This window comes from Neovison vison, chromosome 1 (assembly GCF_020171115.1).
Source record: "Neovison vison isolate M4711 chromosome 1, ASM_NN_V1, whole genome shotgun sequence".
Lineage (NCBI taxonomy): Eukaryota > Metazoa > Chordata > Mammalia > Carnivora > Mustelidae > Neogale > Neogale vison.
Window position 1 is genome coordinate 275130178 of NC_058091.1, and position 25845 is coordinate 275156022.

The 25845-nt window shown below is 55.1% G+C and overlaps 1 protein-coding gene across 2 annotated transcripts in view; it reads left to right on the top strand.

Annotated features, from left to right (window-relative positions):
• CAMK2A (calcium/calmodulin dependent protein kinase II alpha) overlaps window positions 1-25845 on the top strand; it is a 60633-nt gene that overhangs the window by 13354 nt on the left and 21434 nt on the right. For both annotated transcript variants that reach the window (XM_044231492.1, XM_044231481.1), the window contains exons 2-13: window positions 1436-1530; window positions 8298-8357; window positions 13436-13490; window positions 14320-14385; window positions 14489-14561; window positions 17642-17744; window positions 19000-19083; window positions 19213-19307; window positions 20341-20463; window positions 20840-20923; window positions 22394-22436; window positions 24878-24918. In XM_044231492.1, coding sequence (XP_044087427.1) covers window positions 1436-1530; window positions 8298-8357; window positions 13436-13490; window positions 14320-14385; window positions 14489-14561; window positions 17642-17744; window positions 19000-19083; window positions 19213-19307; window positions 20341-20463; window positions 20840-20923; window positions 22394-22436; window positions 24878-24918 — 922 coding nt within the window. The remainder of the gene's footprint in view (window positions 1-1435; window positions 1531-8297; window positions 8358-13435; window positions 13491-14319; window positions 14386-14488; window positions 14562-17641; window positions 17745-18999; window positions 19084-19212; window positions 19308-20340; window positions 20464-20839; window positions 20924-22393; window positions 22437-24877; window positions 24919-25845) is intronic.

Sequence of the window (25845 nt, forward strand, 5' to 3'; positions counted from 1 at the left end):
ACCTGCATTTTAATAAGACACCTGGGTGACTCATATACACATTAAAATTGAGGAAACCTGCCTATAGACCTGCTTCTTGCCATTAGTCTGTGGTTAGGGAACTAATGGTGGTGACAACCATCAGGGTCTGGCTGTTTAGGGGCCTCCTCTGTAACACGACAGAATTGCACTAGATGACCTTCATGGTAGGGGGTATGAGGTCATTCCTAGATGCACCACCTGACCCTCCTTACACTAGGTTTGTTTTTCCAGATACTATGTTTACATTTTTTTTTTTTTAGAATAAGGGGCCAGTATTTAAAAATTGGGAAATTTCACATAAATATCCAGACTGCAGGCTTTTATCAAAATATTGAACAATTTGGGAAACGGGCCACCTTCCACATGGCAATAATCAGTGTCCCCATGCAAAGCACAGACACAGCCCTCACTCTAAGTGTTTCCCTACCACAGGTGATATGAGGATTACAAATCAAACCCAGTGGCTGTTTCCCACCTGTCTCACTAGCAAAGATAAGAAAGTTTGATAACACACTGGGACAAGGGAGGAAAATTGTCCCCTTGCATACCGGGGAAAGTAAGTCGGTACGATCTCTAAGATGGATAATCTCCTATCATCTGACAATCACTAGTAACACCTACCCTTTGACCAAGTAATACCAATTCTTGAAGTGGGTCCACAGACACCTGCACATGTGGGAAACATAATTCTAAGGCACATGTAGAAGGTTAGTCATTGTAGGGATGTTTGTAATATGCATGGAACTATGGATTGAACTAACCTCATTGCCCATTGGTAGGGGACTGGCTAGATGAATTATAGGACAGCCATTTGATGAAATAATGAGGAGCTCTGTATGTTCCAATATGGAAGGAGTGTCTCTGAAATATTTCCTGAAAAAAGGAGGGCACAGAACAGCTTGCGGGGTCCAAAGCCCTTTATGTGGTGGAGAGTATTTGCGAAAAGATGCTCAAGGAACGGAATACTGGCTGTCCCCGGGGATGGGACCTCAGAGACTGCTGTACAGGGGTGGGAGGGAGACTTCTTACTACCTACATTTTTTTATCTTTTGAACTTTGAGTCATGTTGATGTGTTCCCTACTCAAAGCCCGAAAACTAAAATCTTTCGGAGGCAAGATTCTGTGATTCTGACCCTACATGATTCTAATGTTTTGCAACCTGGTGGACCCAACTTCTTACACTTCTGGAAGGCTCATCCTTCACAAGGCCAAGGTCTCATAACCTGTGGGTGGGCGTTCTCCTGGGTCGCCAGCCCTGTCCTGTCCCTGAGTCAGGCTACTCGCCCCTGTGAGCTGAGCAGTCCTGCAGGAGGTCTCCCTAGCCAACAAGGTACAGATGCATGAACTTTGGCATGTCCTAACGAAGCATGCCTTGGGCCCTTCCTTCCCTCCTTCACCTTCTCTGTCCTCCTAGGGGAGCGTTCTCAGTGGTGCGCAGGTGCGTGAAGGTGCTGGCTGGCCAGGAGTATGCTGCTAAGATCATCAACACCAAGAAGCTCTCAGCCAGAGGTAGGTGGCAGATCCATGCCTTGCTCGCCCTCTGGGGCTCTTCTCCCCTCTACGCTTTGGGTTAGAAGCAGGACCTGGGTGTGACCCCTTGGGTGAAGCTGCAGAGGGAGATTCTTCTTCCTGTGGGTATTATGAGAACAGACCCCTCCATTTTCCTTCCTCAAGAGATCTAGACTAGAGGACACAGCCTCTCGGACAGGCCAGGCTCTCTGCCTCCTACCCAGGGTGAAGGCTAAGGTGCCAGGCGGCATCTTCCTTTCCCTGCCCTTCTGCCACTTGCTTCTTTTCTCATCTCCAGACCTGTGCATCCACCATTCCCTTATCTGCCTCCTTACAAGGCTGACCCTCTTTCAACATTCAGGTTTCAACTCAATGTCACATCCTTTGAGTGACTTCCCAGACCCCTGCATCTGAGGCCATCTCCCCCATCTTATATCGGTTATTACTGTTTACCTTCTTTATGGCTTTCCCCCAGTCTGCGCTTTCCCCCAGTCCCATTTGCTGGCTTGGTCCCTTACTTAACATGCATCTTGGCTATAAACTCCAGCAGGTGGGGACGGCTCTCATTCCCTGCTATACCCAGTACCTAGGACAGCAGCCAGCACATCCTAGCGCTCTTCCGGTATCCAGGGAACTCTAGGGGCATCCCGCTTCAACCACACTGGTCCACCCTCTCATCCCTAACTAGTCCCTAGAACAGGGGCTCCCCAACCTGTCCTCACCCTGGAACCCCTAGAGAGCTTTAAGAACTCTTGATGCTTTCCTCCCCACCAAGGGGTTGTGACTTCATCCGTGTGGGGTGTGACCAGGATTTGAAAAAAAAAAATCCCCAGGTAATTCTGGTTTGGAAGTGGTCCTAGACCAGCAGTGTCAGCATTACCAGGAGATTGCTAGAAATGCACATTCTTGTTTCCAGGCTTAAGAAATCAGGATCTGCATTTTAGCAAGTTACCCCGGTGGTCCATGTGGATACTGGAACTTGGAAAGCCTGCCCAGGAGCCTGGCTTCTTGCCCTTAGCGTGTGGTTAGAGCAGTAATGGTAGCATCCACAGTCAGTGTGTTGGGGAAGATTATCTTCAAAATTCTAGTGCCTGCTCTGAATGGTGTCTAAGCTGCCTTGGGGACCCCTGGAGGTGGAGGGTGTCCTGCCGGGTGCGGCGGGTACAGGTGCAGTGCGGGAGACGTCTTGCGAGGAGCTGGCGTCATGGCCAGGTGTTGATCTGGCATAATGCATCTGTGTGGGGGCTGGTGCCCAGCAGGTGTGGGGTTCACAGAGTCTGGTACAGGATGTTCACACGGCCCCCCGCAGGCCTCCCAGCAGGCCCCATGTTGGACCGCGCATTGCTGTCTTTCATCTCTCTGGCTCAGTGCTGCTGGGAGCCCAGCACTTTCTCCTAGTTACTGAACTCCCCCGTGGGCAGCCAGTGTCCTGTGGGGAGAAGAGGCTGGGTGTGTGGAGGGTGGTTCTCTGAGGGTCGGGGGCCGAGATGGCACACATTTGGCATGGAAGCTGGTGTGGACGGACGATACCCGTGGAAAGTCTGGAGCTGGAGCCGGGGGCAGGGAGCCAGGGTGGGTAGGGCGGCTGTGGGAGCCTGGCCTCACGTCCAGGTGCTGGGACCTGCCTGGCTTCCTGTGGTGTGAGTGGCAGTCTGGCACCCTTTGTGTGCTTTGGGTCTCTCGGGATCAAAGGAGATGTCCCAATCCCTGAGATACGGGGCGGGGGCAAGATTAGCGCCATGGCTTGGGGCGACTGGTTGATGTTACTACAAAATGAGGGAGGGTCAGCGTTCAAGGCCCTCCCTGGGCACTGGACCTCTTAAGCCACTTCACAGTATTCTCAGAGCGACACCTCTCCCTGCCTCCTGGTTCTCAGTCTCTCTCTCTCTCTCTCACACACACACACACACACACACACACACACACACACACACACACACGCTCTGACAGGAAGAAACAGATGTGTATGGGAGGCAGTGGAAGGGGCACTGTCCCTTTTCTGGAAGGTGACTAAGCATTCCTTGGGCAGTGGGGACTCTGGGCAGCGCCAAGGGGAAATCAGCAAGCCCCCTGTCTTTTGTTGGGACTTTGATATCCTTACAGGAAGGCGGCCCAGGCCTAGCTGAATGTGAAGGGTGCGAGAGGGGAAGTTCTCAGGGGAACCATCTCAGAGAAGTCTGCCAACGGCAAGGCTTCTCTCCCCAGCGGGAGAGGAGGGGTGGAGCTGCTTCTAGCAGGTTCCTTTGTTTGCCACTCATGGTGCCTGGGGAGGGGAGAAGTTTGATGCTGAAGATTTGGCAACATACCCTAAGCTTCCCCTGCTGGCGCTCCTGGGGACTTTGGCAGCTCTCTGCAGGGGGGCCTGGCCCACCCGGGGTGTCCGTCCCTCCCTTCACCCCAGGGAGCTGCGGCTTCCCCTTCCCCACCGGGTCAGCCTCTTGTTCTGTTGAGTGGCTCCCCAACCCAGGAGATTATTTTTTCATATGTATTTCAAAAATACTCTTTTAGATAAAATGCTCATAGTGTAAACAATTTCAAGAAGTCTTAAGGACATGGAATGGAAAGTGAAAATTTTGCCTGTCTCAGGCCCTGCCAGATCCCTTCAGGAGCCTTCAAAAAAAGTGGCTGCCTTAGTTCTATCCTGGAGGGCTGGAGTCAGTAGGTGAGGCCCAAGTTCCTACAATGAAAAAACCCCATCCGCAGCGACCATAGCTCGCTCGCTCGATGATAACCCCCTGTCAGGGGGCTCCGTAGGCTTCCCAGCCACAGTCTTAGCCAGTGCAGAGAAGAAACTCATTAATATTTTAGGGGACGCTGGGCACATGGATGTGGCTGGTGCAGCCAGGAGTGACTGGCAGGGGTACAGAGACCTCCATAGTAACCACTGGCCACTTGAGCGCTGAGAGATCACCTCCTTGGCTCCCCAGCACCCAGTCCCAGGACACTGGGTGAGAAGCACGGCCCGAGCTCATTCATGCTGCCCCTCAGCTTCAGGTTCATGCTCTAAGGATCCGAAGACAGATCCTTCTCATCTTCCTCAGCTTACTCCCCACCCCTGCCTGGCAATCTTGGCCCTTGGGATTATTCTTCCAACCTCCCAGGAGCAGAAGCCCGGTTGAGGCCCTCTAGAGGGTGGGAGCATTTCCTCTCCCAAGACTTGGAGGTCTATTTTTCCCCCCCTGGTTTCTGTTCCTCTGGCCAGAGTCCCACCTGCCCGGTGGAGCGCCCCACCTCACTCTGCAGGTAGAGCCTTCCAGGCTGCCTGATTGTACTTCCCCTAATGCTCTGCCCTGCTGGCACTATCTGGTTCCAGGAGCTTCACCTTGAACCTTACTTTCACTTACCCTTGCTTGCCAAGTTCTTGGGCAGGGCAGGGCCCCTTACCCCAACACCCTGGAGGCCTGCCCCTAGGGAGGGAGGGAGAAGGTTCACAAGGTATCATGGTGAGCATTAGGGACAATCCTTCCAGGTACTTGGGCAGGAGGAGTCCCTCGGGAATTTCACCATTGGGAGGCTGTTATCTATCTAGCTGAATAGATTGATTTGTCAATTAATTAATTATGAGAATGGGAGGCAATATGGTACAGTAATTTTGAACATGGGTTGAAATCCCAGTTCTGCCATCTCTTAGCTATGAGACCTTGGACACACTGCTTAGTGGCTCTGGGCCCTGGGGCATGGCTGTGACTGACAGACAAGGTTTGGCTTTCATCGCACCTGTTCTCTAGGGAGGAAGACTATAAAGAACATTAAACATAGAAACAAGTGAGGTAATTTTAGGTAACAACGAGTTATCAAGAAAATGAGACTGGGTAGTGGGGAAGTGATGGGGCAGGAGGGACCCTCAGAAAAGGCAGCCAGGGGAGCTCTTTGAAGAGGTGATATTGTGCTGGACCAGCCTGAGGAGAAGGAGGCAGCCATGAGAAGACCCAGGGGAAAAGCATCCTAGGCAAAAGGTCCAGCAAGTGCAAAGGTCCTAAGGTGGGAAGGGGCTTGGTGTGCCTGAGGCCAGAAAGGTGGCCACTGTGGCTGAAGCTCCAAGGCCAAGATGAGGCAGGATCAGCGGGGTCTGCCTGGCCATGGTGAGGAGTTGGGGTTGCAAGTATAATGGGGAGTCTGAAGTGTTGTTGGAGAGTTTGAAGCCAGGGAGAGATAGAATCTAATTCATATTTTAATAAGAGGTCCTTGGCTACCAAAGACTATTAGCTGGAGTGCAGAGAGCATCCAGGAGTGGTTCCTCAGAGCTGTGGGTTCTAAAGAGGCTTGACCACCTTATTGAGTAACTTTGATAACGGGACTGCTCCTTATCACTGGGCCTCAGTTTCCTTACCTACAGAACGGGGCAAGGCCTCAGAGATAAAAAGAAACGCAGTCCCTACTTCCTTTAATGAATGTTAGAAAATAGAAACATGTCATAGATACAAAAACTGGTGAATAATATATATGTTTACATAAATTCAACAAATTCATGCTAAAAGCCCAGAGAGTGGCAATGTGGCATGATTGGACGATGCACGAGATGATTGCCAGGTTTATAAAAACAGCTCCTGGCATTTCTGGTAATGAGGGCTGGCCATCAGGCCCAAGTGTGAGGCTGTGTGACCTGCGTGTCCTTTCAGTGCCGCTCCTGGGTAACATGATGTGGTGGTGAAACATCAGAATTCTGTGCTTGGGTCCCTCAGCCCCTGAATGTACAGGCTGGACCAGCCTTGTTCCCTGAACTTATAGCCCCCAGCCCCCTCTGATAGGCCCCACTTGACTGGCCTGGTTTCCAGTTCTGCTGGGGATGGGTGGGGTGGGGGAGAGGGTTGTAGGGCTGGTGGCGGTTGGTGTCCAGCTGTCATCAGTCCACTGAGGGCCCTCAGCAGCTCAGAAGGGAGAGGCTCCTCCTTTGTGTGGAATCGGTCTCCTACCATCCTGGAGGCTGGGGAAAGAAGCTGGGTGGGGGGGCAGCGGGAGGGAGGGGGGACCAGGGGGAGGTTGCCTCCCCCAGTGTAGGCAGCCTCCCTTCCCCTAGCCCATAGTCCACCTCCAGCTGGGGAGTTGAGCTTACGCTCGATGGAGACAGGCGTGGACTTAATTGCTTTGCTGATGAAAAAGCCGCATGTCAGTATTGCTCTTGATCTGTGCAGCCCGTAGAGGGAGGGCAGGGTCGCTCTAATGAAGGGACAAGGGAAAGGGGAGCTGCCTGCCTGGGGACAAGGGCTAGGACTTTCTCTGTCCTTACTGCCTTCCTTGGGGGCTGCGTACTCTGAAGGGGCCAGAGACGAGTTCGAATCCGGGCTCTGCCTCTGCGTGTCTGCGTGGGGTCCCTCCTATGCGCCCCAATTTTCCATTCAGAAATTGGGGGCTGGTGGAGGTGGGGGCGATGAGTCAGGGTACAGAGAGTGCTATAGCACAGTAAAGCACACGCCTGGAGTCTGACTGCCGGGGTACAGTGTGTGGCTCCGCTGATCACCACAGATCAGGTGTGGCTGTGAGCCCGGTACTCCGTTTCTAGGAACCTCTGTTTTCTCCTCTGTAAGGTTGGAGCGTGAAGGCCCCTCCCTCGAAGGGTTGTTGTGAGGACTTGAGATGGGGTCGAGGTGCTCTGCACGGTGCCTGGCGCATAGTAAATATTCTACCGGTTCCCTTTGTGTTCTGGTTCTTTAAATTAAGGCATTAATTATGGAATTGTGAGAAAAGCACCAGAAAGGAGATTGAGAAGTGCCTAAAATGGGGACGGTGATGCCCACAGAGCAGGGTCGTTGGGAGGACTGAAGAGAGTCACGGGTAGGATTGTTCCCGGCAGCCCCAGGGCGGGAGACCACGGGACAGATTCTGAACAAGTCCTCTCTCCCTGGGGGTCTGGACAGAAATCCTGGAGAGCAGGTGTGAGAGCTCCAGGTGGTAAAGCCCAGAGGCTGCCACATACGGGCTCTACCCTGGCCCAGAGTCCCCTGGAAGGGAGGTGGCCTCTGTGAATTAATATAGCTCTTCTGCTGCACAGAAACATACAACCCCCCCCCCAGAAGGTTGATCAGTCCATGGTTTATTCTATAATTCAATGACTTCTTGAGCACCTACTATGTGCCGGGCATTTGAGTAGATGCCAGGGGTACAACAGAGACCAAGCACTTGCCCTTAAGGGTAAAGGTCCCCGTGAGCCAAAGTGAGATGCGTTGTCCTGAGGCCCTGAGAACACAGAGGAGGGGCCCCCTCCTCTCCTGGCAGGACAGGCTGCCAGGAGAGGGCATATTGAAGGACAGGTGGGCATGAAGGAGTGATGGCCAGTGAAGGACAGTGGGAGGTTGAGAGGGAAAAGTTCCAAGCTGAGAGAACCACATGGTAGAAGGCCCCCAAGCCTGAGTGCAAGGACTAAGCAGGGGGGCTCTGGGGAAATGTCATTTAGCAGGGCTGGAGTGCCCTGCGAGGGGCAAGCCTGGAGACGGGGTAGCAGGAGCCTACCTGGGGTGGGGTAGGGGGTGTTCCAGGCTCTGCAGATGGGACTTGGAGATGCACCTCATTTGAGAACCCCAGAAACAAAGGCCCAGAGAGAGGAAGGGACTTCCAAGGCCCTGCAACCCCGCCCCCTACCACCCTTTCTCTGCTGCCTCCCACCACCTTCCTGGAGAACCCAGAGGCTCTGCCAGAAAGGCAAGCTTATCCAGGCGGGGGGCCAGGGGCTGCCTTGGGGGCGCAGACCATAAGAGGCCATGAAGGGGCCGAGACAGAGTAGGTGAGGTTTTCTCTCTCACCTGGGACTCAGCTGGGCATCTGTGTTTCAGATCATCAGAAGCTGGAACGTGAAGCCCGCATCTGCCGCCTGCTGAAGCACCCCAACATCGGTGAGCTGGTGAGGGTGTGTGTGAGGGGGGTGGGTGGAGCCTGGCCCCGTGCCCCAGCCAAGCCAGTGGGTCTTCTGGGCAGGGAGGGCAGCTTTTCTCTTCTCTGTGGATGGTGGCAGTAGGGATGGGAAAGGGGGTGCCTTTAATGGTCTCCACGTTTCTCAGAGACCAGCTTGGTTGGGGGGAAGGTGAAGAAGGGGCCCTCCCTCCTAGCCCACGCTGCCAGCAGCCTCCTTCAGAAAAGCTGTTTCAGGAAAACTCCCGAAGCTCCAAAGCTCCGGGAGAGAGACAAAAATAGGCCAGGCGTGGCCTTGACCATAACAGCCCACTCCCCAAACCTACCCCAAGCTGAGTCAGCCTGGCACTGTGGCCTGCCCACCTACCTAGACCAGCAGCCTGCCTGCCCTCCAGAGGCAAGCTCCAAGGTCCTGCCCCAGGGGCAGACTGAGCACAGAGTGCAGGGGAGATGCTGGGCCTAGACCACGCTTCACGGCCTGACCTCCCCTCCTCCCCCATGCGGGACTGGAGTTCTGCATCCCTGCCCATCAGTGTTCTGAGTTGGGGTGGTGTAGTCAGGGGAATGGGGAGGGGAGGAAGAGCAGATTCTAGATGTAGTCCTGTCAGGGAATGGCTGTGTGACCTTGGGTGGGAGCCCTGTCCTCTCTGAGCCATTTCCCCCATCTCCGCAAGGAGACACCCTCTGCATCACGTGGGCTTCCTGTTTAAAGGTGGATTCTGGTTCAGTGGCTTTGGGTGGGGCCAGGGATTCTGCATTTCTGGCGCGCTCCAAGGCAATGCCAAGGCTGCTGCGTCAGACCACACTTTGAGGAACAAGGCCTAGGTGCTCTCTAAGGAATATTCCCACTCAGGCAGCCACCACGCCTTTGCCCTTGGTAAGGAAGCATAGCTCAGTGCCCAGAGCCCCAAGGGTTAACCCTCCTGCCAGAGAGAAGCGTCTCAGTCTGCTATTTATACCCCAAAGGCACCTCCCCTTCCCCTTGCCCAAGGAAGGGGAGCAGAACTGCGCAAACAGCAGCCAGAGGCTCCAGGACCAGAATGAGAGGAGGGGCAGCAAGGCGGCTGGTACCCCGATCCCTGACCACCGGCTGACAGACTCACTGTGTGGCCTCAGGCAGCTCCTGCCCTGCTCAGGGCCTCCAGCTGCCCAGCAGTATGATGGAGGGGTTGAGAGGGAGCTCTGACTCCAAAGTCCCATGGTTCTTAGAAAGGCGGTCAGCGCCAGGGGAAGGAGGTGGGGAGTGTGTGTGTGTGTGTGTGTGTTGCTGCACACTACAACTGTCTCAGGTCAGCCCTGCCTCCTCCTCCCTGCAGCCTCCCCTCTCCTCTCCCCACTGTACATGGGGAGCAGTACCTTATGGACTCTGGGGCTGACAGTCTGCAGCTCCAATCCTGGGTTTGCAGTTTAATGGCTGTGTGACCCTGGACCCATTGCTGAACCACTCTGAAGCTCGGTTTTCTCATCTGGGAAATGGCAATGATACCCGCCTCGTAGAGTTGTGATGATTAATTAAAGCATAGCCGCACAACAGTCCCGAGGTAGGGGCTGCTCCCCCTTGTCCTCAGTCTATAGCTTCGCACAAGACAACCTCTCCCGAAACCGTGACCTCCGTGCAATTCTCACTCTTCCGAGCCGTTACGATGTTTGGTCACCAGATCAAGGCGCTGTGTTTAACGTGCTGGTTAAGAGAATGCGGTTTGCTCCTGGGGTCCAATCCCAGCTCTGCTGCTCGCTAGGTGTTGGGGCGCACAGGTTCGTGAGGGCAAGCCAGAAGCTGTCTTTTACAATTGCTGGGCAGGTTAAATGAGAAATTGCAAGGAAAGCACTTAGCACAAGGCTGGCCTGTGGCAAAGTCTTAGAAATGGTGCTTCACCATCATCATCATCATCATCATCATCACTGAGGCCTTTTCTCCTTCCTTCCTCCCCTCCCCTCCCCTTCCCTCCCCCTCCTTCTCCCCTCTTCCTCCTTTCCTTCCTTCCTTCTTTCCATCACCTGACGGCAAGGGTATCCAGGACCCCACCATGTGCCAAGGCTGAGGATGGGTGGCAGGAGTGAGGATGGCATTGGGATAGGGGTAGCTAATGCACAGAGACATGGAGAGCAGAGCTGAGCCCCGAATCAGGAGGATTTGGGGAAGAACCCCGAAACTATCTCAGGACTGCAAAGGCCCTGCTTCCTGAGCCTCCAAGCATCTCACTTCTAAGTAGATTATAATCTCCCAGAAGAAGTGAAGACAGGTGCAGCTGTGGCTGCAGAACCTCAGAGGCAAGCCTGTGGCTGGAGGAGCTGGACTGAGCCCTAGTCAGCCTGCTGGGTGACTCTAGCCACGCTGTTGTTCACGTGGGACTGGTGCCCAGCCCTGGGGGGGACCGGATCAGGGAGGCCCTGGCTCAGCACAGGGGGTCCAGCTGTGCTGCGCACATGGGACAGGAACAATGCCCCACACTGTACCATCACCACCTACTGATGGGGCCGACCCTCAGGCCACCCCAGGGTGCAGGGGACACCCTGAGAGTTTAGCAGGGGATTTGGGGGTAGGCAAGAGGAGTGAACTGGTCGGTGAGGTAGACGACAGCGTCCTCATTTGTCAAGTTCTCCCAGTGCCGGGCCCTGAGTTGAGGGCTTTACAAGCATCATCAATTATCCCCCTGCAGCAGGCCAGTGGTGTTAGCACTATGGGTAAGAAAGGAAGCTCAGAGAGGTTACCTAATTTGCCCAAAATTACACAGCTTACAGGAAGCAGAGCTGGGAGGTGAGCCCAGCAAGAATGACTCCAGAGCCCAGATTCTCGCCATTCCATCAAACCTCCCAAGGGGACACCAGGAAGTGTGCATCAGAGGGCAGAGGCTAGGGTAGCAAGCACTGCCCTTCAATTTCCAAGAAGAAAAACCCATCCCTGTTGGAAATATGAAAAGAATGTCAGAAATTCGTGAGTCCAGCTATATAAATGAAAACTAGGTTACAGATTTGTTGGATCTATGGAAATATTTTAAAAAGCCAAAAGCTGGCAACATAGCTCAGTGACCACAGACATGTCAATCTCTACCACGTGGTGAGACCCTTTCATACCCCATGGTGGCGCTTGAATCTTCCTTTTCCTCTTTGGCTTTGGACTGTTCTTTCTCAGGGCAGCCTTCCCTGATGGGAGGGGAGGTTTTATGTGTCCTGTCTCCTGGGTTCTGAGCTGTGCTGGTGCCCCCTCTCAGGGACGAAAGCCTACCCCAGTGCCCTTATGCAGGTGGCGGCTGGAATCCAGCCTGTGCTCCCCTTGCTGGTTGCTTAGACGGGCAGCATTCTTTTCCTTTTTTATAAAGATTTATTTATTTATTTGAGAGAGAGAGATCACAGGCAGGGGAAGGGGTCGAGGGAGAGGGAGAAGCAAGCTCCCTGCTAAGCAGGGAGCATGATGTGGGACTAGATCCCAGGACCCTGGGATCATGACCGGAGCCAAAAGCAGGTGCTTAACCAACTGAGGCACCCAGGCACCCAGAAAGGGCTTTGTTTTTGTTTTTGTTTTTGTTAACTTTATCTGGCTACACTAATAATGCAAGTTTATGGTAGATCAATGAGAAGACAATTTTTTTTTGAGAAGACAATTTTTAAAGTATATTCTATAGCCGTGAGACTTAGAGGTTATACTGTATGATACATGTTTTCAATGATACATGATGTTTGTACCTTCTCAGATGTTTCTATACGTGTTGTGCTCCCAAGGTGCCTGGTCGGTTCAGTCCTGGTGGAGTATGACTCTGGGTCTCAGGGCTGTGAGTTCTAGCCCTGCATTCAGTGCAGAGATTACTTAAATAAATAAATCTTTAAAAATATTTGTGTTCCTATTCTCCTCCATCTCTAGCCACCTTCTCCCCTGCCCCCATAGTAGATGCCTACTCTGATGTATTTGACACCTGCTTCTCCAAACTTTATGTGCAGATAAGAGAGCCATAAGCCATTGGGGGGACTCGATACTGAGTCAGAAACACGTGCATATGGCCAGAATTCGGATGGCACTAGGGCTTGCAGATAAAGCAGAGAAACTCACCCACCCACCACTCCTGCCCTCCCAATTCCCCTCCCCAAGGTCCCCCAATGCACACTTTTTTGTATCCTTCCAAAGACACTTATGCCACAAACAGGCCTAAATACATCTTTTTACGTACCACACACACTGTTTTGCACTTTGCTTTTTTGCCAAACAACATAATTCAGAGATGATTCGGAACCAGGGGAAATGTAACTACCGTATTCTCTTAACAGCTGTGTGATCTTCCGTTGGGCGACGTATCCTGATTCTCTGAGCATGTACCCTGCTCTGTGGACATTTTTAGGCTGTGGCTCAGGGAAAGGATGTGAATCTGTCCTGGGAGAAAATGCAGTTGGCTGGCAGGGGATAGCCCCTGAGTCAGCTCTGGGCCTCGGGTCCTTCCTTCCAGAATCTCAGGGGGTAGTTTTGGGAGCTCTGGGCTCCTGGGAGTCTTGCCCCTGTTCTTGGTAAGTGAGGTATGAAGAGATGACAGTTTCTCAACAGGCCTACCTCAGGGACCCCAGTCCTCCCACCAAGACAAGCTCTCTTATCTCGACTCTGGTTGCCCAGCATGGATCTTCCCCAGGGTTGGCCCTGGGTGAACACCGCCTGTGTGCCTCATGGAGTTCTCACAACGAGGCTGCAGGTCCAGGAGTTTCATTCTCATTGTCCAGGCAAGAAAAGAGAGGCTCAGAATGGTGTAGCAACTTGCGTGGGGGTCACAGAGCAAGCAAGTGGCAGAGATCTGAGCCATTTCCGTGATGCCCAGCCAGGAAGCTAAGGGTTGGAGGAAGGAAGAGGCCAGACTTTGACCAAAGCCGGGAAGGGTCTTCCATCTTTAAACCTGGGCCTCTTTTGACGATGCCCGAGGTCAGTCACCATCGTTCACTGGCATTTGTCAAGGCACCTGTTACCTGGCTTGTGCTCAGTGACTGAGAAGTTGGTATGTTGGCCATTGGAGGGGTGAGGTGAGAGAGCGGGAGGAGGTGGAAGCAGTGCTTCCGGGTTAACTGGCTGCTTGGGCCCCTCCCACAGTCCGGCTCCACGACAGCATCTCCGAGGAGGGACACCATTACCTGATCTTCGACCTGTGAGTCTGGGCCCACCCCGGGTCGTGCAGGGGCTCGAGGGGCAGCCTGAGCAGGGAAGACCTAGGTGGGTCCCTTGACCTGAGTCCCAAATGCTGCCAGGCTGGGCGGAATTCCCTTTTGAGACGGAAGTTTCCCGAACATGATAGGCCTGCCACCCAGACAAGGCAGGTGGGTCATCCTGAAACGCCAACGCACACTTGTTACTTCCACTGTCTTACTGCTTTGTTTCTCTTTGTGACCGGCGCTGCTGGCTTCCCATGTCTAGTGGCAATATAAAGTTTCTTTTTGGAGTAATTCTCAAGTTTTGAAAGCCACTCAATCGAATGACAAACAATAATGAAATGATAGGTTCTTGGGTTGGCAGAGAAACTCAGCGAAGACACTGGCCCCATCTGCTGAAAACAGTTAATCATGGGGAAGGCTCTGCATATGTGGGTACAGGAGAGCTCTCTGTGCCTTCTGCTCAGTTTTGCTGTGTGCCTCACATTACTCTAAAAACTAAAGTTTATGAAACAAACAACAACAACAAAAACCCCAGCCCCTGGGCTTCCTGATGAACCTGAGTGATCCCCTCTGAGTGTCCCACCCCCTGACCTAACTCCAGCGTGGACCCAGTGGGAAAGAAGGGCAAGTGGGGGAGGGGAGGGCAGTACATGGAAGGGTGGGATAGGAGCCAAGAAAAGGGCTGCAGGGGGAGGCACCCCAGGGCCCCAGGGATTCCTCCCTTTGGACTGAGATTCTGAGGTCCCTTAGCTTCCCAGAGACTCTTCCAGAAGAGGCAACCCCGGGGGCCTTCGTGGGAGGGTGACTCTGTGCCTGTCTCCCCAGGGTTACCGGTGGGGAACTGTTTGAGGACATCGTGGCCCGGGAGTATTACAGTGAGGCTGATGCTAGGTGAGTACCAGGTGCCTGGGGGTAGGGTGTCTCCCCCACCAGCTTCCTAGCTCCCCAGGGGATGTCCACCTTCACAGGGGGACCCTGTCCTCTCTCTCCCCAGTCACTGTATCCAGCAGATCCTGGAGGCCGTTCTCCACTGCCATCAGATGGGTGTGGTGCACCGGGACCTGAAGGTGAGTGGCACCCAAGGGGGAAGCTCCCCTACGAAGCCAGGGGGATCATCAGAATCCCTTCAATTGCCCTGAGTTGGGCTGGGCTGGGGAATACCTACCCCATGCTTCCGATGAGGAAATGGGGTGCAGGGAGGAGTAGCCAAGCTTCGGATCCAGTCTCCTGATGCCCGGGCCCACATGCTCTGGGCCAGACCAGGTAAGCTGTTGTAAGGTCGCCCCAGGCTGGCTCTGGTGGGGTCCAGGTCCCAGCCAGGCCACTCTCCAGCCACAGGGCCTCAGCTGCCTTGCGGTGGGGTTGCCATGGCAACCTCTGCTGGGGGTTGCTTGTTCTGTCAAAGGAGACAGCGCAGTACCCAGTGCGCAGGGACACCGCAGTTCTTGTTTCTGGATCCCTGGCAGGTACAGGCAGAAGAAGCACAGGACTTGGGACCCCCAGAGTCCTTCCTCTTCCATCTGAAGGAGAAGAAAGGCCTGGGCAGATGTGCAATTAGGGTCGGCAGTAGCCGCATAGACTTGCCTGGTCGGCACAGACTCCTCGCTCCCCTCTGCTGAGCCTCAGTTCCCCCGATTTTCAGAGCAGCAAACAGAGGCCTGCAGAGTCTAAGGGACTTGCCCAAGACTCTGCCATTCAGTTGTGCCTGAGCTAGGATGGAGCCCTGGCCTTCTGACCCCAGCCGCTGGGCCTGCGGGGGTCGGGGCCAAAAAGTCACTCAGCGCAGCTCCTACTCCTGCAGTGGTCCCTCCTAGGTGCCTGTGAACCTCTGCTGTTTGGCCTTCAGTGACTCTGAACTCACTTCTTTATTTTTCTTTTTTTAAGATTTTATTTATTTATTTGACAGAGAGAAATCACAAGTAGGCAGAGCAGCAGGCAGAGAGAGAGGAGGGGAAGCAGGCTCCCCGCTGAGCAGAGAGCCCGATGTGGGGTTCAATCCCAGGACCCTGGGACCATGACCTGAGCTGAAGGCAAAGGCTTAACCCACTGAGCCACCCAGGCGCCCCTCTGAACTCACTTCTTGAGAGGCAGCCTCCTCGAACCACTGGGAAAGTCGCCTTTCATCTTTCCTACTCTGGCCTGTGAGCCCTGGTGCTGCCCTTGGGGGCCACTCAGATCAGCCTCCAGCTCAGGCCTGAGGTCCTTGGGCGGCTTCATGGTACCTCCTCCCTCTTGTGCAGGCTGTTCTTCCCCACCTCCACCCAGGACAGGACCCCCCAGGCCCTCCTCAGCCTGGACCCCCTCTCTGGACACTCTCCCTGGGTGTCCTCCACCAGGCCTGGGCCCCTCTCTGGGATCCAGTGTTCTGCCCAGAAGCCCTACCCACCCCCGACTCTCACAGCGGAGCTCCATGGGGCTCAGTCTGGACCCACAGGCAAGTGTGCAGTCCAGGAGGGTCCTGGCCGAACGGCAGGGCCATTCTCCCAGAGGGCCTGTTCCTATTATAGCAACAGCCCCTGCATGGGAGGAAAAAGGAGGAGAAGCAGCACAAATTTAGGCCACTCTGGATAGATTAATTAGTGGCATATTCATCAAATCAGGGCAGGACGGCTACCAAGACCCAGGACACGTTGGGCGAGCAGTCCCCAAAGGATAAAAGAGGGCTTCGTGAGGGGCAGATGGAGCTATATTTGTTTAGGTCCCACCTAGCTTTGGGCAGCAAAAGGTCAGAGGTGGGACCCTGTCAGAAGTCCCAGTGGGGAAGGGGGTCAGGGGAAACCGGCTGTCTCCAGGGACGTGGAGCCCAGGCCCCCACCCCAGCTCCAGCAGCGATTCTGAGAGCTAATGCTCACCGCGCATGTGCCGTGGGCCACTGCCAAGGGCTCTGTGCGGATTATCACGACTAATCTGTACACCAGCCCATGACGTGGGCTCTGTCCATTTTTCTGAGAGGAGACCACAGCTCAGAGAAGTCAAATGGCTTGTCTAAGTTCCATAGCACAGAAGTGGGGGGGCTGGGTCAGAGGCCAGGGCTACCTGACTGCAGAATTCATTTCAGCCCCTCTCTGGCCTGTGGGGGCGAGGGGACATTTCCTGTTCTTTACTCCCAGTGGAAGACAGCAGTCTCGGGGCCCCAGAGGCCAGGTGGCATGTACAAGGGCCCACGTCTCTCAGTCCGGCGTGTTTGAGAACCTGGCTCTCAAGCCAGACTTTGCCTCAATTCTGATTCTGTGCTTTATCAGCTGTGTGACCTGGGTCACGCCACTTAACTTCTCTGAGCCTTGGTTTCCTCATCTTTATACATATGACAAATATATATGAAGTACCCACTATGTGCTGCTCCCTGCCTTGGGTGTTGGTGATAGAGTGGTAGACAGACAGACAGGGAACTCACTGTCTGTAGAGGTGACAGATAATGAACAAGCACAGAGACAGATGGGGGGAAAATTACAAATTGTGGTATCTATGAAGGTAACGACAAGTTGCTAAGACTGAAGATACCTGGGGGGGGTCCTCCTTTCGATAGCCATGGAGGTATTCTTTGAGGGGACGACATGAAGGTGAGAGCAGATGAAGAGAAGACACCAGCTCTATGAAGCTCAGAGAAGGAGCAAATCAGACAGGGAGAACAGGAAGTGCAAAGGCCCTGAGGTGGGACCAAGTGTGATTGTTTCAGGGAACATAGGAAGGCTGCTGTGGAAAAAGGGAATAATAATGCCCACCCCAAAGGTTGTTGAGGTGACAAGTGAGATGATATATGCAAACACTTAGCCTGGTGGCTGGCACATAGTAGGGGCACAATAAATGTCACTCCTTTTTCCTTATTGTGATGATAGCTGCCCCCCCAACTCCCTGATCCCATGTCAGCCTTAGCCTCAAACCCTGAGGAGAGGCAAAGGAGGGGATGGGTGGTGGAGAAAGTGTCTTCCTGTTGCTGAAGACAGAGGTCTTACCCTAGGGTAGTCCCCTCACTGGAGGCTGGAGCTCAGGGTTCTGTGGCTGGGATTGAAGGTGGGGGCAAGGCACCTCTAGATTGTCTAGCTACTCCTCCTGTGGGCTCAGGCCACCGGACATGAGGTTCAGAATCGGCTCACTGTCCTCTGGCTCTTTCTTCCCTCATTTCACTCTTCTCTCTGGTCCTGGGAAGCCGGAGAATCTGTTGCTGGCCTCCAAGCTCAAGGGCGCCGCAGTGAAGCTGGCAGACTTCGGCCTGGCCATAGAAGTGGAAGGGGAGCAGCAGGCATGGTTCGGTGAGTGGGGACGGGGGTGGCAGGGGTGTGGGGGGCCAGGCTTGTGTTGGCACATTGGCCCCTAGGAATCCCAGGCCCAAGCAGGGGCAGGTGAGAGACGGCTGGGGCATCAGCCCGAGCTCCCGGAGCAGAGGTCCCACCGCACAGCCTCTGGTCAGTGGGCGTTGCCCATCTTATCTCCACAGGGGTCAGGTTCAGGGACACGGTTATCCTTAAAACAGTACATGGCCTCTCCACATGTACACGCACCACCATGGCTGGCTAGGGGCTTCCGTGGGTTCCCCTAATGGCCTGGGTGCCAGAGCTAATTATCTTGATTTTACAAACGAGGAACGGAGGCTAAGAAACTTGGAAGAGTTCACGGGAGACTAAAAGGGACAGAGCCAGGATTGAAACTCAGATGACTCAGCAGACTCTGAGGTTTTGGCATAATTGAGTCCTTTCAGCTAGCTGGGGGCACTACTGATCAGTGATTAAGAGACAGAGCTCCGGTTTCAAGTTCCGACTCTGCCACTTAGGAGGTGTGTGATTTTCGGCGAATCATTTCACCTTGCTGAGCCTTTGTTTCCTCATCTGTAAAATGGGGGTGATGATAGCATAGACCTCAGGGCTGTGTAAAGAGTAAGTGAGACCAGGCATGAGCACACACACTCGATAAATAGTAACTGTTCTTATGATTCCTTGTTCAAGTACTTTGGGTGTCTGTTTATTTCAAATGATCCTTCTGACACTACTGGTTGGTAGTAGAGGGAGGAATCCCTAATCTCTCATTTGGCAGATGAGGGAACTAAGGCCTCGAAGGAAAAGAGACCCACCAGGGGACTTAGGGCAAAACCAGAGTTAGGGACCGGCCTCCTGCTAGCGCAGAACCAGCTCCTAGAAGGGTGGGGGGTGAGCGAGGGTTCAGCTCAGCCTTCCGCTGACATGGCAAGGACATTTTGCCTAGAGTGCCACCTGCACTTGGCAATGGCTGCAGGAAGGCTGTTAGCAGTGTATGACGCTGAGCAGGACCCCATGGGAAGGACTGACTGACGACTTCTGCCGTAGGCTTTGGAGTGGGGAGCGGGGGGCAACAGGTACCCTGTGCACCTGTCCACCCTGGTCTAGAGGTTTTGCTGCCTTGCTGGGCAAGAACTTTCTGCCCTTGAGCCACTCTTGGGATGGGGAGTGTGTCCGTTCTCTCCAGGGCAACCTCATCCCTCTTACGTGCCCACCTCTATGTGTGCGTTTGCTTGTCTGTGTGTCTGCGGAGCAGGGTTTGCAGGAACGCCGGGATACCTCTCCCCAGAAGTGCTGCGGAAGGACCCGTATGGCAAGCCTGTGGACCTGTGGGCCTGTGGTGAGTCCATCCCAAAGCCCTCTCACCTTCCTGGGCTCCTGGCCCTCGGGGGCCCTCTCCTTCCCTATTCCTCCCCTCTTCATCACTTCTCTTCACACGCAGTGAGGCTTCTCCTGGTCCTCTCCCCAGGGGTCATCCTCTACATCCTGCTTGTTGGGTATCCTCCATTCTGGGATGAGGACCAGCACCGCCTCTACCAGCAGATCAAAGCTGGTGCCTATGATGTGAGTGTCCCTCCTCTCTCCAGGCTCCCTGCCATGCCCTGAGTCCCTTCCAATGAAAGCCAGCACCCAGTGAGGTCAGAGATCTAAGCTACCTCCTGTCCGTCCTCCCAACCTACTTAGGCCCTCTGCCACTCCCTAGTTGTAGGCGGGTGGAGCTTGCAGGCTGGGTGGCCCCAGCCTCATGGTTGGGCCTCGGTGTGATGGCACTTAGCCTGGGGCCCTGGAGGGCAGGAGTAGCACCGAAGTGGGGTGAGAGGTGGAGAGTAGGTCCCAGAAGCCAGACTCTCACCCTCCCTCTCTCTCTCTCGCAAATAATAATGCACACAAGAATAATAATAATATTAGCTAACTCAACACTTTTCTAAATGCTTTATGGATTATTAGAGCTTATCCACATACCCATCTATGACATAGGTACGATTATTATGCCCATTTTATAGATAGGGAAGCTGAGGCACAGAGAAGTTAAATAACTGCCCTTACCACATAGCTAAGAAATGGTAAAGCTGGGATTTGAACCCAAGCAATTTGGCTCTAGCATCCATGTTTCTAATGACCAAGCTATACTGCTTTTCAATGAGGCTGATTCTATCAATCCCTGTAGTATGCGTTTTATATCATAGTTAATCTTCACAGCATCTCTAGGGGCAGCTGGAAGGTCACCCAAAAGTCTTGTCTAAAGTCACATGGCCCAGGAGGCAGAACCAGGACTTAGACCCTGCCTTCCGATTCTGAAGTCTGGCCCATAACCACTGGCCTCCTGCTCCCCAGATAAGGCACAGCCTCAGAAAAACAAAGGAAGGCCTTCTTTCCCTCTGGCCCCAGCTCTGATTTATCCAGGGGACCAAGGATCCTGCCCCTCCTTGGGTTCCAGAGAGGGTCCCTACATGGAGGATCCCAGCGCCTCTTGGTTGTGGATGCCCAGTGGATGGGCAGTAGGACCCCTGCCTGCTCCCCTGCCAGTCAGGGGCTGGGGGATCGCAGGGGTGGCCTGGGGTAGGCTGGGCAAACCTGGCCCCTCTGCCCCTTCCAGTTCCCGTCACCAGAATGGGACACAGTCACCCCGGAAGCCAAGGATCTAATCAATAAGATGTTGACCATCAACCCATCCAAACGCATCACGGCTGCCGAGGCCCTCAAGCACCCCTGGATCTCGGTGAGCCCTCACCTGCGGGGTCCTTTCTGGGAGCCCCTCCTGGCATCAGGGTGCAGACCCCCATAGGGTTCTCACCCTGTCCCCGGCCCCTCAGGCCCAGAGGAGGGTCAAGGGGGCTTCACCCAGAAATGCTGCCCTGCTGTGTCTCTCAGGGGAAGTGGAAGTGGGAGGTGTTCTGTGTCGGCATCACAATGGGGGGTACTTCTGGCAGGGATATCGGGTGCCAGGGCTGCTAAGCACCTGTGGCATTTACAACATCCTCTAGAACAAAGATTTGTGCTCCCCAAATGCCAAGCACCTCTCTGTAAGACACCCCACTGAAGGGGCTTTGGGCAGGCCTGCCTCCCACTCACAGACCTTTCCCCACTTCCTCCAGCATCGGTCCACTGTGGCCTCCTGCATGCACAGACAGGAGACCGTGGACTGCCTGAAGAAGTTCAACGCCAGAAGAAAACTGAAGGTAACACGTCCTTGCCCTCCATAGCCCCCGGACATGGAGTAGCTCAGTTTGGTATCCGCAGAGGCCAAGAGATTCACTCACAAGTTCTTTCCTTCACTGAGTCAACAAACATGTCCTGAGCACCTACTGTCTGGGCTGGGGAATGAGTGGGTAGAAAGGACAAGCAAGGACCCTGGACCAGAAGGGGGAGTGGTGAGTGCTGGGACGGGGCATGCCCGGAGGCCGGGGGTGACCACAGCAGGGCCATGAGCTAGGTCTGGAAAGACCAGGGAAGCCTCCCAAGAAGCCCTGCTGGGCAGGTGGCTTAAGAGCGGACACCGCAAAGGATGAGCAGGTATTAGTCATGTAGTCAGAGCGGACGGACGTTCCAGACAGAGAGAAAGCACGTGCCAAAGTCTGGAAGCATGAGCTTGAGCCTGTAGGGAGACTGTAAGTGTTTTAGCATGGCTGGCGAGAGGGTCTGGGGGCTGAGATGGAACTGGGTAGGAGACCAGGGTGAGTGAGAGACCCTGGTGCAGAACACTGGAGAGGACAAGCCAAGAGACGCGGACAGGGGTCACAGCCCAGAGGAAGCCACAGTGGGACCCAGGCGGGCCAGGAGCTGCCAGCCTCGTGAGCAAGTGGAGTGTGCTCTTAACCTGTCATAGCTCCTGGCCTGGACCTCACCAGGGACTCCATGAACAGGTAGGAAGAGTAACTGAGGAGTCCCCAGCCTGCTGGAACAGAGAAGCCATCAGAACGCTGAGTGACAGATGCTGAGGGCCCAGCGCCTTCGGAAACTCCTCACCAGCTCTTCCCAGGCCTGATGTGGTGGCCCAGGAAGGGGGCTTGTGCCAGGCGGGTGGGCCAGCATGATGCCAGAAGAAATAAGTCCCATCCCACCCCCCAGTGGGAGTGGTCACAGAGGAAATCTCAAAATGTCTTAAAATCACGGTCAGTCAGACTCGGAGAGTATCCAAAACAGATAGCATCAGAAGCAGGAGGGCCATCCCCTAGGCCCTTTGTTGGGACAGGAGTGTTTCACTATGTCCCCCAGGCTGTGAGCAGGGAGCCCCGGGAAAGATGAACTAGTGATGAAACAAGGTACTGAGCACCATGACAGAGGATGAAGGGGGCCCAGGAGGGCAGGGGCTATTGTCTTTGGCCTTTAGGAGTCCCCACCAACAGGTGTCTCTGAGCCCTTCCACCACCTCTGGCCAGGACAGCGGAACCTATTAATATCTTCTGCAGGGATGGCCCTGTTCTAGGAGCTGTGCCAGCTAATGCCCAGCTCGCTCCGGCTTCCCCAGGGAGGCACAGATGGTCTCCGGGCTGTGGGGTGAGGGCAAAGGGAAGGGCAGGACAGAAGGCTCTGGCTCTGTGTCTGAAGGCAGCACCTGCCTCCCCTCCCCCGCTCGTCCCATTTCTCTCTCCCCTCCCCCCCCCTCACCTCCAACCTCCTGTCCCCTCCCCCGCTCCTTATCTTTGCAGGGAGCTATCCTCACCACCATGCTGGCCACCAGGAACTTCTCTGGTAGGTGGTGGGACCTTGAAGTCCCGAATATATCCTGCACAGGTCTGTTGGGAGCATTGCCCTGTCGATATCTGTGGGGCCTCAGGCCGGGGCCTGGGGAGACTGAGGGCTACAGAGGACACTAAGACTGGGGGTTCAGGTCGCCTGCACCCAGAAAGGGCTGAAGCTGATTGGTCAGCAAGCCAAAGGCCTACAAGGAAGGGTTAGAGGTTGAGTCTGGCTCCCTAACCTCGCAGCAGGGCTGGGGTTCTCAGGTTGGGCCAGCCCGAGGGGTTCCTCCCGAATATTGGGGTGTTGGTTCAGGCAGGACAGAAGCAGTCCCAGAGAGTAACACTTTTCCCATTTCCCAGTACCAAGCCCATCCTAAGCAATCCCCAGGCTTTTGCTCAGGTGGCCTTGGTGACCATGAAGTGGGGGCCCATGGCTAGGCAGAGAGAGGCAGGGCCTGCTTTCCTTCAGCTTTGAACCACCTCAGAGCAAGAGCCCTTAATCAAGACGGGCCACCAGAGAGCCTGGGTAGCAGCCTTCAGCCTGGGCCGCAGCCGGCTGGTTAAGGCAGGGAGTACCCAGCGACCCGTAGGCCACAGCCCGGAGCCCCACAGAGAAAAGGAAGGGATTAGTGTCAGGGCTTAGCAAGAAGCTCCCCTTGGCACACTGGAGAGCGCCCAGGCCAGTGCCTGCCAGAGGCTTCTCTCTGGGGAGACAGGACAGCTGACGGGGCTGCTGAGCAGATATAGCAAAGCTCACCCGAGGGGCCCTCTGATGGGCCAGGCAGGACACGTGGCCGGCTCCACAGCAAGGGGTCGGCTCGGGCAAGTTCTGGTTCTGACTTTGCAGAGGGTCCACATGCCCATTTAACCAGCTGGACGAAGACCCAGAGGTGGGAAAACTCGGGAACTTCCGATGCGGGCTGGCCCCGCCGCACTGAATCGCCTTCCCACTATCTCCCCAGATTAGGGTCCTGCTCTTCCTTAAACTGAAAGACGAGCCACTGGATAGTCAGAGTCTTTTTTTAACCTCTGAAGCACCCCTTGGAAACTCGAGTCCAAAGCTCACAAAATGGTGCCCATGGGTCAGTTCCCATCTCTTGATGGCCCCTTCGGGACCAATGGTGTTTTAAAACAGTGGTGTTTTTGAAAAGAGTTTCCAGCAATTAAAAATTAGGAGATTTCACAGAAAACCCCAGATTTCTGTCTTTTCTTGAAAATCGGAAAAAAAAAAAAAGGAAAAAAAAAATCAGAACATGTGACCTCATGGGACCCCCCCCACCCAGTTCTGAGGTTTCAGGCTGGTGCTGAGAGGGCCCTCTTGAAGCTGGAGGGTGGACCATTCCCCTGTTCCACTGTACACCCCAGCCCAGGAAGCTCACAGAGGATGGACAGTCATTCCTCTCAGCTTTGGGATCCAGAGCCATCCACCCCTGCATTTACTTGCCTGGAAGGGGTTGTAGGTGAACTTGTGAGAGGGATGGGGAGGCTGGGCCAGCATGAGCCTGTCCCTCTGAGCTACAGGGTGTCTGTGTCCCGTGCTGCCCCTCTTACCAGGCTCGCCATCCCCAGGCCACCGGGAGAAGGACTTCCAGTGGCTACCGTTTACTGAGCACCTACTGTATACAGGTCCCGTGCTGTGCGAAGCGCTTTAGAGATCTCCTGTCTCCTTTAACATAAGGCATTTGTTTGAGGTCTGAAGCAGCCGGATGCCAAGCTGGGCAGGGCTGGGCATTCATGCCAGCTCCTGGCTGCAGCCCTCACCAAGGGCTCTGGCCAGGAGGCAAGGAGGGAGGGAAAGAGGAATGACAGAGGTGGGGCCTCCCTTAGCAGCCCTTGCTCTGCTTTTCCCAGGCACCATGGACACCGCCAGCCCTAGCATGGGGCTCTGGAGCTGGAGGGTAGGGAGGCCTCTGTAGGGGATGGGCGCTCTGGCAGGGGTGGGCCCCAGAGTGGGGCATCTGCTTCTTTTCACCGGCAAAACAAGGCTCGCAGCTGTCCGGAGTGAGTAGGCAGGCTGACACATGACCTCGGCAGCAGCATGGGCCTAAAATTAGAGCGGGCCGGGGCGGGGAGGGAGCGGCCAGCCCTGGGCCAGGCAGCCAGGCCTCCGGGTTGGCCACCGCCAGCACGGGTGGTGACCGGGATCCAGAGGGAATCCCCAGGCTGAAACAGCAACCCCCGGGGCCTGGGACGCATTGGTCACCTCCTGCCACCCATGGGGCCAGAGGGGCATGCTCGAGATTGCTGAGGACAGGGGAGCCCAGGCCCACCTCGTGGGCCACCGGCAGTCCAAGCCCCAAGGAGGAAGGACGAGCAGAAGGAGGAGGTGTCCCTCAGATCGCTGAGCCGGCTCCGTGCCGTCCACCTGCCCGCAGATGCTGCTTTTCCTCACCCTGTGGGCCTTGGTGCCCTGCCTGGTGTTGGTAACCCTCTACTTTTTCTCCTCCGTAGGAGGGAAGAGTGGAGGAAACAAGAAGAATGATGGTGTGAAGGTAAGCCCCCCGGGAGCACGGCAGGGCCTGCCTCTGGCAGCCTTTCCGCCGACAGGGCCTAGTTTTCAGGGCCGGGGCGAGACCTAGGCCTTGCTGAGCAGGTGTGGTCACTCGTGCAATCGGGCTGGTCCCAGGATGGGTGGGGGCCAGCGGGGGAGGGGGAGGTCCGAAAGTCGATGGGAAAGGCAGGTGGCCTGGGGTTGGGGCGGGCACAAGGAAAGGGGCAGGTCTGAAGGAGATTTCTGTGGTTCTCTGGGATGGAGGACTGGAAAGTGAGAGGGTACGAAGAAGAGACAGAACTATCATGAGGGGTGACCTCCTCCTTCCCAAGTGTGGGCTGGCTGGAATGGGCCCCTGACCCAGCGTGCACCCCAGTCCAACCCACAAAGCCCATGGAGGATGGATAGCCACCCCTCTTGGCTTTGGAACCCAGAGGCACTCACCCCTGTCAAGGCCTGCCAGTTGGGTGCCAAGAATCCCCTCCTCCCCTGACCCACCCCTGTCCGCACCCCTGATGCCCGAGCTACTTCCTTCTGCACCCTGCTAACCCCTCCTTCCCTCCTCTCTCTTCTCCCTCTGCTCTCTGGGGCCTGCCCTCCCCCCCTCTCTGCAGCTCCCTTCTCCCCTGCCACTGGCTTGCCTTGTGGGTTCTCCTCTCTTGAGACCCTGCCTTTTTCTGGGCTCAGAGCCCTGCCTGGCCAGGACCCCAGGGCTGGGCTGTGCCCAGGATGCTGGAAGGTGTGGGATGCTGTCCAAACACAGCCACCCAGGTGGGCTGGTGGCTTCATGCTTCATTGTAGCAGTATTTGTGGTCTCAGGCCACTGGCTTTGGTTGGGGGCCACATGGGAGGGGATCTGGGCTGGCTGGTTGGCTGAGGCCAGGATTTGAGTCTTCCTGCTGCTTTGAGCCCTCTGGGGGCTTGAGTT